The 14,463-nt window shown below is 44.0% G+C and overlaps 1 protein-coding gene across 1 annotated transcript in view; it reads right to left on the bottom strand.

Annotated features, from left to right (window-relative positions):
• Positions 1 to 1,648: 1,648 nt before the first annotated feature.
• FBXO16 (F-box protein 16) overlaps positions 1,649 to 14,463 on the bottom strand; it is a 53,540-nt gene continuing 40,725 nt past the window's right edge. The window contains exon 8 of the mRNA XM_045879340.3: positions 1,649 to 2,087. Within this exon, the coding sequence (XP_045735296.1) occupies positions 1,905 to 2,087 (183 nt within the window). The 3' untranslated portion in view covers positions 1,649 to 1,904. The remainder of the gene's footprint in view (positions 2,088 to 14,463) is intronic.

Here is a 14,463-nt window from a genome sequence, read left to right as displayed (position 1 = left end):
TGCTCTGCCCATGGGAAGAACACCAGGTCTCATCCTGGGTGTTTTGTTTTTTTTTTTAATTCTCTGCCTCAGAGTCATGTGTTAGTATCACCTTGGGTGGTGCAAACTAATCAATTGTAAGTTGGTTCTGTTTTGTCCTATACCAATCATTTGGGCATCCAAACCACTGTATCCTGGGCCATCCTTCCAGGCCACCATCTTGAACCATTCAAAAACAACTATGTGTATGTATGTTACAGTATGGAATACAAGAACATGAGTGTTCAACATTACATGATTGACAAACATTTGGTTTTCTATCATTCTGCTTTACTTAGGTAAAGTAAGTATCCTAGAATGGTTAACTTCTGGGACCTTGAAATGGTTACATGAGTAGGTGGTTTAGTTTAGAAGGTATGACTAATATTTTTGCAGCCAGGTAAACTTTTCTGCTTTCCAATGACTCTTTGAAGCCCATTTACATTGCTTAAAAATCAATTATAATTCCTTCTTTGGACATTTTTACATTGCCCCCATTGTGCTGGTTATTCCTCACTGTCCCACTCATATAATACCCCTCCCACCCACTCCTGGCCATGTTTCTCCCCAGTCGTCTTCGTTCTCTGACTTCTGGATGGGTCTGACCAAAACCAAGTGCTGTTGGAGTGTGGAGGGGTGGGGAGAGAGAGGGCTTCTCCCTCTTCCTTCCCTGCTAGGCCTTGTTATCTACAGTGACTGTGTTCCTCCACCACCGAGCATACATCCTGTTGGGGAGCCCCTCTCTGTGGCTACAGGTCTCACTGGGTTCTAGGAACAACAGGCCCTTTCCTTTCTGCCTCTTCATGCCACAGGATAACAAAGGCTTCCACTGTTGCTAGTTCCTAGGTGCTTCACCATCTCATCTTGATTCTCTTAACCCTCCCTACAGTGTTGTTGTGGGCTGAATTGTGTCCCAGCCCCCCAACGCCCCACCCAGATTCCTATATTGAAGTCTTAACCCCCAGGACCTCAAAACAGTGACTGTCTTTGGAGATAGGGTCTTCAAGGAGGTAATTAAGGTTAAATGAGGTCATATGGGTGGGCCCTAATCTTATCTGACTTGTATCCTTATAATAAGAAGAGATGAGGACACAGACCCACCCAGAAAGAAGACCATGTGAAGACACGAGGAGAAGGTGGCCACCCACAAGCCAAGGAGAGAGGCCTTGGAAGTAACCAACCCTGCCAACATCTTGATCTTAGAGTTCCCAGCCACCAGAGCTGTGAGAAAATAAATGCCTGTTGTTTAAAAGCCACCCATCTCTGGTATTTTGCTTATGGCTGCTGGAACAGATGAAGACAGTGGTACTTTGTGATGGCAGCTCTAGCCAAAGAGACACCATGGTAAACAGCCCCATCATTAAACTGCTCAAGTAGCCTTGGGAGTGTGCTGTCTGCATCTTTCTGGGACCCTGCCCCACACACCCAATATTACCACTGTTGCTATCCTGTGTCCCTTTATCAACCCCATGGTATCCAGCCTCATATTTGTATCTTAAGTTTGTAACTACGTCAGCACTTAGGCCATGAATACCTTTGACTGAAATACTGTAGAACTCCCTGTCCCAAGTAGGTACCTAAGCTGAATGTTTCTTTTTTTTTTTTTTAAAGATTTTATTTATTTATTTGAGAGAGAGAGAATGAGAGAGAGAGCACATGAGAGGGGGGAGGGTCGGAGGGAGAAGCAGACTCCCCGCCGAGCAGGGAGCCCGATGTGGGACTCGATCCAGGGACTCCAGGATCATGACCTGAGCCAAAGGTAGTCGCTTAACCAACTGAGCCACCCAGGCACCCAAGCTGAATGTTTCTAAGAGAGGACCCAAGTAACATCCAACTCTCCAATGTGTAGAGCACCTTGTCATTTCTATCAAAATCCTTTCACATTTTTAAATTGACTTCGGATCTGGAGCCTGGCTGGGTAATGCCTGAAGCCCAGAGGGCCTCTGAAGATGTTGCGTGAGGATTTTCGTGGCTGCTTTGGTGGCCGGGAGCCCTGCCCACCGATGAGGAGACCAGGCGAGATGAGCGGGAACTTGGAGAGGGGCGCTGGGTTCTGCATTTAGGGATATCTAGGGAGGAAAAAGACATCATTCCAGTGAGAGCCACCGAAAGAGCAGAGAGGAAGCTATATAACTAAACCCATTTTAATGATGCAAAACAGCTCTCTCACATCATAGGGCTGGGTGGGATTTATTGAGACTTCCCAACTTCACCACCCCTAACCCCCATGCAATCTTCACCCTGAGCTAAGAATCAGTCTGGTTAGTCTCCAAAGTGCTCTCACGACCATAATTTCATTTGAACCTCAAGAAAATTCCGCAAGGTAGGTAGGGAGGTATTAGCATCTCCCTTTTACAAATCAACAAAACCGAAGGACAGGCCGTTTACGTGCCAGCCCGAGTTCCACAGAGCAAAAAAGTGTCAGAGCCAGGTCTGGAGATGTGAGGCTCCCAGGCCAAGTGAGTACTGGTAGAGTTCCCATATTTTACACTCACTACTAATCTGCGCATGCACACATTTGCTCTAAAAAGACAAATGTCACAGGTTGACATTCCAACCAAAACTCACAGTGAGAAAGGATTTCTCCTGGACATCTGGCCGTGAGCAGGAAAGGGGAGAGGGAGAGATGGAGAGAACAAGAGAAAGAAAGAACACGAGCTGAGCTTGCAGGGAGCACAAGCGATGGACTCTGGTAAGTTCCCTCTTATGTTGGCCCCTACTGTGCAGAGAGTCAGATGGAGATGGGGCAGATATGCAGACCCTGTCTCCTTCCCTGAACACAATCCCAGTCCCACGACTCCCTATTCAGCCAGCACGTCCCAGCCGTCAGATCCTTTGTTACATCCCTCTCATGCTCTGCCGGATATGTTCGCCACACACAGGGCTTCTATTAATCTGGGGAAATCCTACTTGAGACTTTCACTGAATCAGAAACTGCTTCAGCCAATTGTTGCTGTCTCCTGTCCTCTCGTCCAGCGAACCAGGTCCCTCATTATTCCACAAAGATGCCCCCTAGTCTTGCCTCACACCCTACACCAGCCTCGCATGGTCTATTCCTTCTCTAAATCTAACCTGTCCTTCAAGGTCCATCTTCTCCAAGAAGCTTGAGTGTCTTGACCCTCAGGGATTTCTTTCTTTTTTTTTTTTTAATTTTTAAAAATATTTTATTTGAGAGAGAGTAAGAGAGAGAGAGAGAGAGCACAAGCCAGGTGAGGGGCAGAGGGAGAGGGAGGACAGACTCCACGCTGAGCAAGGAGCCCAACGTGGGACTCGATCCCAGGACTCCAGGATCATGACCTGACCCAAAGGCAGACGCTTAACTGACTGAGCCACCCAGGCGCCCCGACCCTCAGGGATTTCTGCCTCAGCTGGATTCTTGAAGCCATTATTACCGAGTCCTCTGACTTTGCATTGAACATAGGTTCTTGGACATTAGTATTTGCTCCTGACTGTAATCCTGGCAAGACTGCAAATGCCCTGAGAGCAAAGCTGGAATCTTACACTTCAGTAAATCTACGGGTGCCCGCCTATACATGTTTGTTGATGATTTTTCTAGGAAAAAGGAGGCTAAGCTGGGATTAAATGTAGCAAGTTGTTAGAACTGGAGAGGAAAAAGGGGAAGAAACGGGAGCAAATAATCTTCCCTCCTTTAAAGCTTCCAGTGTAGGGGCGCCTGGGTGGCTCAGTTGGTTAAGCGACTGCCTTCGGCTCAGGTCATGATCCTGGAGTCCCGGGATCGAGTCCCACATCGGGCTCCCTGCTCGGCGGGGAGTCTGCTTCTCCCTCTGACCCTCCTCCCTCTCATGCTCTCTGTCTCTCATTCTCTCTGTCTCAAATAAATAAATAAAATCTTAAAAAAAAAAAGCTTCCAGTGTAGTTTGAAGATCAACGCACAGTAAGCATTTTCGGTGTTATTCTAAGATCAACATAAGGTAAAAGAACAAATAGAGGTGTTCCTTTGTGCTATTTTAGTAACAATGAAAATAGAATAATACCTGTTAAATGAAGAAAAGGCCTAGCTCTCTGGGATACAAGAATGGGCTAGTCACACCTCACCTGTAACAGTTTCAAATTTAATCCTATTACTCTGCAAAGCTGATTTATCACTGCATTTGAGGAACCCCTTTCCCCTAAGTCCCCCTGGGTGGTGGGGGGAAGTTCACATGCTGAGGCAGGCTCCTCTCAAGCTCTCCTTTTTTTAGCCAAGGCAGGTTGCAGGGATTCACCCCATACCCCCATCCCCCTTGGTAATTGTCACCAAGACTATTGGGTTTTTCTTCCCTCCAAGATCAGCTCTGGGAAGATGGTCTCCTTACATCCACCCTTTCTTTCTGTCTCTGAAAACAAGTGTGCAGACCCTCTTCATTTTAAGGCTTTAATGTCCATCATTACAAGAGAAAAGATAAGATTTAAGGGGAAAACATGGGGAAGTTACATAAAGGGTATAAATCTGACAGTCTTGGATCTAGATCTAAAGCATCTGGTAATCTGGTTGAAATAACTAGGAATTTCTTTTATACCAACACTGGATATGAGATAATAGAAAAGCACATATTGGTCTCAGTCCCATGTTCCTGGCACAGAGCTCAAACCCTTGTAATTTCTGAAGTGATAAGAGCACTTAGGAGCATCTTTTGTTCTGGTGAGGTGACTCTGGATGGGCTCCTGGATGGAGGCTGGTTACCAGAAAGACCAAGTCTTGATTAGAAGCTTAGAATTTTCAGCCCCACTCACCATCCTCCAGAGAGGGGAGAGGGGCTAGAAATGGACTTAATAATTGATCGTGCCTACATGATGGAACCTCCATAAAAATCCCAAGAGGATGGGGTTGCTCTTACAAACAATGTTGTTATAAATTATCTTTACTTATGTGCAGGTCCATCTGCTATAGCCTTTCCTCAACCTGTTCCCATGAAGAGAGATGGAATCAGCTACAGATCTTTCTCAACTTATGATGGGGTTGTGTCCCGATAAACACATCATGAACTGAAAATACTGTAAGTCAAAAAAATGCATTTAATACACCTAATCTACCGACTGTTAATAGCTCAGCCTGGCCTACCTTTTTTTTTTTTTTTTAAAGATTTTATTTATTTATTTGAGAGAGAGAATGAGACAGAGAGAGAGAGCACGAGATGGGGAGGGTCAGAGGGAGAAGCAGGCTCCCCGCCGAGCAGGGAGCCCGATGTGGGACTCGATCCCGGGACTCCAGGATCATGACCCGAGCCGAAGGCAGTCGCTTAACCAACTGAGCCACCCAGGCGCCCCATCAGCCTGGCCTACCTTAAACATGGCTCAGAACACTTACATTGGCCTACAGTTGGGCAAAGTCATCAAACACAAAGCCTATTTTATGATAAAGTGTGGAATAGCTCGTGTAATGTATTGAATACTACTGGAAGTGAGAACTAGATGGTTGTTAAGTGTATCGGTTGTTCATCCTCCTGACTGTGTGGCTGACTGGCTGCCACTGACCTGCATCGCGAGAGAGTGTAGGATTGCATATTGCTAGCCCGGGAGAAGATCAAAATCCAAAACCCAAAGTATCGTTTCTACTCAATGTGTATTGCTTTTGCACCATCATAAAGTTGAAAAAATCACAAGTTAAACCATTGGAAGCCAGGGACCATCTATAATTTATTTTTTTTTTTTAAGATTTTATTTATTTATTTTGACAGAGAGAGAGACAGTGAGAGAGGGAACACAAGCAGGGGGAGTGGGAGAGGGAGAAGCAGGCTCTCTGCTGAGCAGGGAGCCCGATGTGGGGCTCGATCCCAGGACCCTGGGATCATGACCTGAGCCGAATCAGACGTTTAACGACTGAGCCACCCAGGCGCCCCAGGGACCATCTATAATTTAAATATATTTTTCTTGGGGCACCTGGGTGGCTCAGTCGGTTAAGCATCCGACTTGATTTCAGCTCAGGTCATGATCTCAGGGTGGTGGGATCGAGCCCCGTGTTGGGCTCCATGCTCAGTGTAGAGTCTGCTTGAGATTCTCTCTCTCTCTCTCTCTCCCTCTCCCTCTGCCCCTCACCCTGCTCACATGCTCTCTAAATAAATAAATAAATAAAATCTTAAAAATAAACAAATATATTTTTCTCACTGGTTGTTTTCTTTTCTTTTAAATATTTTAAGTAATCTCTACACCCAACATGGGGCTTGAACCTACAACCCCGAGGTCAACAGTCATGTGTTCTACCAGCTGAGCCAGCCAGGTGCCCCCTTACTATTCTTTTTCTAGAGATATTTACCCAATAATATCTCCAAGTGTTGTCAGCATGTCTTTAAATGGAAGGACATAGAAGAGAAATAGAAGGCCATGCTTTATACAACAGAATTATCCAGGGTTCTGTTCTTGGCCCACGTCCTAGGCAATCAGTGCCTATGTCTTCAATTGCTGGATTTATATCTCTTGCCCCACTGTCTCTCCCGAGCTCTTGGCTCATAAACTCAGCTCTCTTCTGAATACATATACTTGTAGTCCCACAGGTACTTCACACCTAGCACATCCTGCTGCATTTCCAGTCTCAGTGGTGGGTGGTGTGAGCATTAACACAACTACCCAACCCAGATACCTAGGAGTTACCCTTTCCTTGGCTGGAAGCTGTCCCCCTCCAGCCTGTAAGCACCTGGAAGGCAGGGACTGTATCTTGTTATGGTTGTATCCCTAGTGCCCACTCGTGCACCTGTAAAATACTTGTTGGATAAATGAATAGATGTACCAATGATTCCTCCTCTTTCATTTCAGGGCAGTGGCTGAAAGCACTTTGCAAGTGGATATTGAAGTGGGGGTAGAAAATTCCTATCTTCAGTCTGGATGGCCATTTGGCTAAGGCCCAAGAAGGGCTATCACCCAGGAACAATTTTTTTTTTTTTTAGATTTTATTTATTTATTTGACAGAGAAAGAGGGAGAGAGAAAGCACAAGCAGGTGGAGTGGCAGGCAGAGGGAGAGGGAGAAGCAGGCTCCCCGCTGAGCAAGGAACCTGGTGTGGAGCTTGATCCCAGGACCCCGGGATCATGACCTGAGCCAAAGGCAGATGCCTAACCGACTGAGCAACCCAGGCACCCCCACCCAGGAACAACTTATGGATACCAGCTTGAATATATCCCTGTGCCTATCATGCTTCAATTGAATTTTATTTTCTTGTTCTCCATTCACGTTATTTGCAAAAATTTGCAAATGATCACGGATACAAACACCAGCATTGGATAAACCCAGGGATCATGTAAGAGAATTGATTAGGTAAAGGAGTATGTGGATATGGAAAACAGATAAATACAGTAATCAATAATGATAGCCTCTGAAGTGTGCCAATCACTCTTCTAGAAATACCACCACCACCACTTGCAAATATCTGACTGCCGGGCGTTGTGCTAAGTGTCATACATTTATTATTTCTTTAAAATTTTTTTTTTAATTTTTAAAATTTTATGTATGTATGTTGTATGTATTTATTTATTTGTAGGCTCCATGCCCAGCGTGGAGCCCAACACAGGGCTTGAACTCACAACCCTAAGATCAAGACCTGAGCTGAGATCAAGAGTCGAATGCTTAACCAACTGAGCCACTCAGGTGATACTATTTCATTAAATCTTCTCAAGCCTGTGATATGGTAAAGAAAGGTAAAGAAGGTGACAATCTTTACTCTATAGGAGATCTTACCCACCTCCCCCCTTTTAAAAATCTACCCTCAACTTTAGGACACTCAGTTCAAGAGTAATGTGGTAATATTATGTATAAATATGGAATATTGTGTTTGAATATCATAAGATCAGAAGTGTTTGTTTTAGTCATATAAACACAGCTTCAACTCATTCCTATAAATTGCCTCAGCACAGGATGGGGACTGAGCAGTAAGTAAGGGTCACTGGTGGGGATAAAGGCTCTGAGGAGTGCCCACCTAGAGGGGTTTCCTTCTGGGAAGAAAGTCTAAAACGGATGACTACTCATCCTGGCTCCCATTCAGTGTTTGCTTAACCTCTAGGATGGAGCTGCTCCCTGGATTTTTCAATCTGGGAATTCTGTGAGGAGAATCCCTGCTATCCTCGTTTCTGCTTAAGATCCCAGATTGCTGCTCACACCTGTGTGGTCACACTGCTTTGGTCAACGCTACGGACGGGGTGTTCCCTTTTCCTCCTAGCTCACTCTGCTTCCGTGAGACACAGAGGGAAGGTGTTAGGGAAAAATCATCAACAGAGTTTTAAAGAAGCCACAGGCCTATCTTTGCTCTTGGTTTATCTTTTAAGTAACCTTGGAGTCAAGCTGTGAGCTGTGGAGGAAGGCTAAGCAACCCTAGGCAGGGTTTGGAAATTTCAATCCAAGACTATGTAATGGCACCATTCGGCCTCCCAAGTGAAGTAATGTAGGGATGTGTTGCAAAATGCGCATAGGCCATAAAGTTCGAATGGTTATTTGTTAGCAATGATAGTGAACTTGAATTGCAAAACAGCCATGTCTTAGAAAATTGTCTTCTACTGTAGTTTGGTGTGAAGTACTATATTACTAAATGTTATACATACACCTATTTATTTATTTATTTATTTATTTAGCAAGCCCTAGGCCCAAGGCAGGGCTTGAACTCATAACCCTGAGATCAAGAATCACATGCTCTACCGACTGAGCCAGCCAGGTGACCCACATATATATATATATTTAAAACCCCAGTAGTAGCAGTGATTAACTATCTGTCATAACTAATATGTATATGACTAATAATATTACAAAACTCACAAACACGGTTCTTCTCTTCTGGTAGATCCCAAAGAGAAGCCAATCTGTGTCAAATATTTTGTATGTAACTCTTAAAAGCAGGTAGCCATTTTGCCGCCATCTAAATATTCAGCAAAAGAGAAGCAGATCGAGTCACTCCTGTTGGAAATGCCAGGGTAATTTATTATGCATAGCATCATACAACAAGAGATAACAAGACAGAACAAGAAAACTATGCTCTCTTAGAGGCAAAGGATAAATGCAAACACTCTAAGTAGTGGTCCTGCCTGAGAGTTCACTTTGCCCCCAGGATTCTTAGCAAGCAGGCCCTTTATTCTCTTAGGTATCAAAAAGTAACACCAACCAATACTGTAATTAGCAAGCAGTGGAGTGCATACCTCACAGAAGTCACAGCACTGAGTTCAGCACATGCTCACTGTCCAGCCTGAGTGTGGAATAAAAAACCTAACAAAGATGAGGAGTGAATGCATGAACTATGTGCAGGCACAAGAGTGCACAGAGACCACGCAGGGGAAAAAAAAATACGTGGTTCACATTTCAATATACAGCTACGGATGCAACCATTTTCCATATAGTGGAAACCAGGAGAGAAAGAAAAGACAAAGATAAAAATAGCCGAGAGGAAGCAAAAGTAAAAGCAGGAAGGAGAAGCTTATTCCATAGGCTGGAGCCTCCTGCCAAGGCCCCCTGGCTGCCTGGCTGACCCTTCCCTCTGCAGCTTCTTACCTTCTCTCTCTCCTGCAGCCTCCGGTGCTGATCTGGTGGGATTTTGATCTTGCTTACTGCTATTACCCATACTAGCTACTATTTACCAAAAGCTTCTTTGAGCCAGGCATTAACCTAAATGCTTTCCATCCCCCCTCCCAACCCTGTGAGGTTAGTGTCATTCCTAACTCCATTTCATAGACGAGGAGACAGAACCTCCCAGGGGTTAATAAATGGCCCAAATCACAATCCTGCAAGGGAGTTATCATTATTCCCATTTTACAGATGAAGAAATGGAGGCTCAGAAAGGTTTAGTACTTATCCAGTCACACCATTTCGTTAAAAGAGCTCAAGTCTGTCGGAGGGCAAAGTCCATGTTCTTTCTTACTCTGCATTCCAAATGGAAGTCTCAGGAATTTCACTGCTTGAGCTAAATGATTAAAAAATCTCCCACAGAGATTTCTAGTTCTGCACATCCAAACCAAATAGACGTTAGAAAACAAATACCTGGGGAAGTCACCAGAATTTGAAAGAAATCTATTAAAGACCGCCCACAGGAAAAACACGACATACATTTGTTTCGTAAACACTTCTGTTAGAATCAACTGTATTTTCTAAAGCTCCAAGAAGAAGATAGGAGATAGAAACCAGTTTTGATTGGTTGATCATAGGAACTCATGAGTGTGATGGATTCTTTCTGGCGTTCTACGTAAAGTCACTTTAGCTGCAGCTGTGTCGCTCATGGATCAGAAGAGAGCAGGGAGAGGACGTGTAGGGGACTGCGGGGTCCCATAGCTCCAGACTGTAGCCTGGAATGGACTCTAAAGATGTTGGAATCCAAACTCTCATTTCATAAATGGGAAAATGAAAACTCACAGGCTGAGTGACTGCTAGTTAACTGTAGAGCAGAGGCCAGAACTCTGGGTTTCCTGATTCTTAAGCCATTGTTCTTTCCATGACAAGAATCAGGTATCACTTTAGAGCATACTCTTTTTTCCTCCTCTTTGGACTCAGAGAGGGAAAAAAGAAAAAGGTGAGAAAGCTTGCAGAAGCATTTTAAAAAACAGAACACTAAGAATCAAGTTATCTTGGAAAGTGTTGAAGAAGGTAAGTGCAGAAGCTGGAATAGCAGAGCACAGAAAAAGATAAGGTCTTATCTAAAGCAATTAGAATAAGGCTATTCGAGGCTTGTGTTACTTGTATTTAGGTGAATGCTCTGAAACAGCAAGCTTTTTGAAATCCGTGGCCAAATCAGAACCTAGAAAGTGACGACTTCTAGTCTCCAAGTAAACGTTGAATGTGACATAAAAGGTACTTCAGGTTTTTATACTTAGGAGAAAAAAGAAAAAAGGAAAAATGACAGGAAACAAGATGTGGGCTGGGGTCGTCTGAGTCTACCTCCAGGTCCCAGGAAGTCCAAAGCCTACCCATTTTGTGAATGGTCCCAGGAGCTTTTGTTTTTCTGGTCTTCTAGACTTCTGAGATCTTGCTTTCATGTGTAAATTGAGAATTTACTGTAGAGATGGAAGGCGGGGTTGACATCCCAGCAACAGCAAATAAATTCAATCAGAATGGAACTGACCCTGCTCCCCTACCTGTCTGAGCTTCTCTCCACCTGGCTGGCTCTCTCTCTCCTTCCCACCCCCCCCACCCTACGCAGGAGCAGAAACAACAAACTTCCTCTAATCTCCTGCAGAGCAGGTTTTCCCCACCTCTGAAGTCCAGGTGCCTATAGAATCCAAGTGCTCAAGGTGGCATCCCTCCTCACAAGCTCATCAAGGAGGCTTCCCCAGCGCCATCCTCCCCCCCCCCCCCCCGCCCGCAGGAGACAGCTCCCTCCTTCCCCTTCCCAAACAGGCATTGCAGGTCCAGCTGTTAATATTTAAAAAAAAACAAACAATTTTTTCCCCACGTCTTTATACACATTGGGAAAATTCCTGAGTTTGATTAAGATAGTAGTACTTGCTATACTGTGGTAGTGTTTCTATTTTTTAATTGCTTTGTTCTGTATGGAATTTTATTATCATAACTAAGTGTAATAGACATTTCTTGATATTTATCTGATTTTAATAAACGGTCTTCAAAATCGGAAAGCATTAGTAATCAGATCTAGGCTTTATTCTATCAGTGATTCCACCAAAGGTGGGTAAATGAAGCAGTTGTAAAGAGGCAGCTTTAGAACTGAAAGCCTTCGGAGGCAACCAGGTACAATTTTAAGGGGTGGGTCTTGAAAACTCAAGCCTATTAAATAATAGAAAACATCACAAGCTCACTGTTTGGCTTCGAAACTGTTTCCCTAAGCAGGTTTCTCTTTTTGGAGGTGTCGCTTGTATTTGAAAGCTGTAAGTCACGGTAGGCAAAAAGTGAAGAAGGAGATGGCTCAAGGGATAGTCTCTGTACTTCTCCATGCTTTTTTCTGTTCCAACCTTTCCATTTCATGAAGCTCTGCCTTCTCCAAATATTTTCTGCTTACAGGGGCAAGGAATACTCAGTGTTCAGGTCTCAGGGACCTCTGGGCAACTTTGTCCGTCTGTCCTTCTTATCCTCACCTCTATCATGTGTTCCCCTGAGTTCTGCCTGCTCACCTGTTTCCCTAGTTCCTCCTGAAACCTTCCTGCGTACAGCTATCTAAACGATGTGAGAACTTTCCATCAAACGAACACAGGGTTCTCTCCATTGCAACTGTACCGGGCTGTGTCCACCACCCTCTCTCTACAGTGGCAATTCTCAGAGTTTTACTGCCTTCTCTCCTTCTGTCCCCACATTGCATTTCCTCAAAACCCATATCTTCTTCTCTCAGGTCCCACATCCACCATTTCCAAGTTTTCACCACCGCCTTGCATCTCTGAGGAGGTTGCTTATTTCCTCTGAGCTGCGTGGCCCATGGTGGGGGCAAACTGGCACCGTGTGAAGACTGGGCCTGAGCCACTCACAGCCTCGAGGCCCAACACGGCCAGGCTTGTCCCAGGCGTCATTACCAACAGAAAGATCTTAGCACAATTCTGGAGGGTTCGATTATGCCTTATGTTCCTGATCAAAACCGCTAAGCATAAACAGTGATGATAATTAGTATATTTACATAAACAATACAAGTAGATCAATCCAAGTGCACACTGCATTTTATTAATGGCTTCATTGTTCTCCATCATTGTTTAATTTGCCCCAGTTTCCCTTCCAGCCTTAATGAGCACAACTTTTTAAGTTTAGAAATATAGTGAATTTTTTAACTTAAGCAAGCCCTTCTAAGTGTGTGACAGATGGTTCATGTCAAAAGCCCTTGGGGAAGGCTTCTGTTTAGCCTTTGATTTTGTTTTGTGTTTTCAGCCAGAGAAATGTTTGACTGGGCTGATAATTTGTAAGCATACATCAACCATCAACTTTTATCGTCCTTTAAATTCCCGGCTCTCCCCCAGATTTCTCTGCTACTCCTGGCCTAGAAGAGGCTGGGAAACCAGGCAGAAGCATGCCTAAATGGCCTTTGTGATAAGCCTCATGAAGTTATTTTTCTCAATTAATGGTTTTCACCGACAATTTTACTGCTCTGCTTTAAGCTTCTCCATTCCCTTGGGCATCTGTACATATGTCTGTGATAAGCCTCATCCAGTCCAACAAAATTGGCCCCTCAGAATACAGACTGCCCTATTTTTAAAAAAGCTCATTTTAAAAAAGCTTTTTTTTTTTGAAATATAACACTTGAAAATACATTGAAACAGAAAGTAATAGAGCTTTAAAGCTGAGCTATAAAAGTGATTTATTCATGAGCAATACTTATTCCTCTCCCAATTGACATCCATTTTATATTAATTTTCCTTAAATGTGTATCCTCAGCTTCTTTCTAGATTTTTACTACTAAAACAAACTTTCTATTCCACCCTTATTCCCTTCTACTTTGCTCCAAAGACTCTCCTATGTGCTGAGAGGGATCCATTGGGGGTACAGAACCACAATTTGGGAAACTCTGCTATGAAATAATAACGCTCCCTAGTCATAATCACTGACTTTATTAGGTAGTCAATTAGCTATTTTTTAATTAGGGAAAGAAAAGTTCCTCATTCATTTTTTCTGAAGTTACTTGAAATGTACTTTTATAATCATGCTCCACTGGTTGCAGGAAAGCTATGGAAAGTACACCTTTTCTTAGGTAGGTGGAAACTTCACTCTATAGGTAAGTAATTTCTTTTTTTTTTTTAAAGATATTTATTTATTTGAGAGAGATAGTGAGTGCGAGAGAAAGAAAACACTAGCAGGGGGAGGGAGAGGGAGAAGCAGACTCCCCGCTGAGCAGGGAGCCAGGACCCCGGGATCATGACCTGAGCGGAAGGCAGACGCTCAATCCACCGAGCCACCCAGGTGCCCCATAGGTAAGTAATTTATATAAAGACATTTCTAGGGCGCCTGGGTGGCTCAGTCGTTAAGCATCTGCCTTCGGCTCAGGTCATGATCCCAGGGTCCTGGGATCAAGTCCCACATCGGGCTCCTTGCTCGGCGGGAAGCCTGCTTCTCCCTCTCCCACTCCCCCTGCTTGTGTTCCTGCTCTTGCTGTCTCTCTCTGTCAAATAACTAAATAAAATCTTTAAAAAAAAAAAAAAAAGACATTTCTAGGGGCGCCTGGGTGGCTCAGTTGGTTAAGCAACTGCCTTCGGCTCAGGTCATGATCCTGGAGTCCCAGGATCGAGTCCTGCATCAGGCTACCTGCTCAGCGGGGAGTCTGCTTCTCCCTCTGACTCTCCTTCCTCTCATGTTCGCTGTCTCTCATTCTCTCTCTCACAAATAAATAAAATCTTAAAAAAATAAAATAAAATAAAGACATTTCTATAGCCCATCCTCCCCCCACCCCAAAAGACTCACAGCAGAAGAAAGAACCCCTGATAACAATGTTCCCTTTATATTGTATACTTTTCACAGCGGATTCATACACTTCAGTTCATCCAGTTGTTTTTTTTAACAGATGAGGAAATAGAGACTTAGAGTCTCATGGGAATAAAAGGTAGCACATAGGGAATAT

This window comes from Mirounga angustirostris, unplaced genomic scaffold (assembly GCF_029215605.1).
Source record: "Mirounga angustirostris isolate CCGP_5_RB_7025 unplaced genomic scaffold, mMirAng1.0.hap1 SCAF_2, whole genome shotgun sequence".
NCBI classification, from domain to species: domain Eukaryota; kingdom Metazoa; phylum Chordata; class Mammalia; order Carnivora; family Phocidae; genus Mirounga; species Mirounga angustirostris.
The sequence above is the reverse complement of the archived record's forward strand: the minus strand, read 5'-3'. Positions and strand labels throughout refer to the sequence as shown.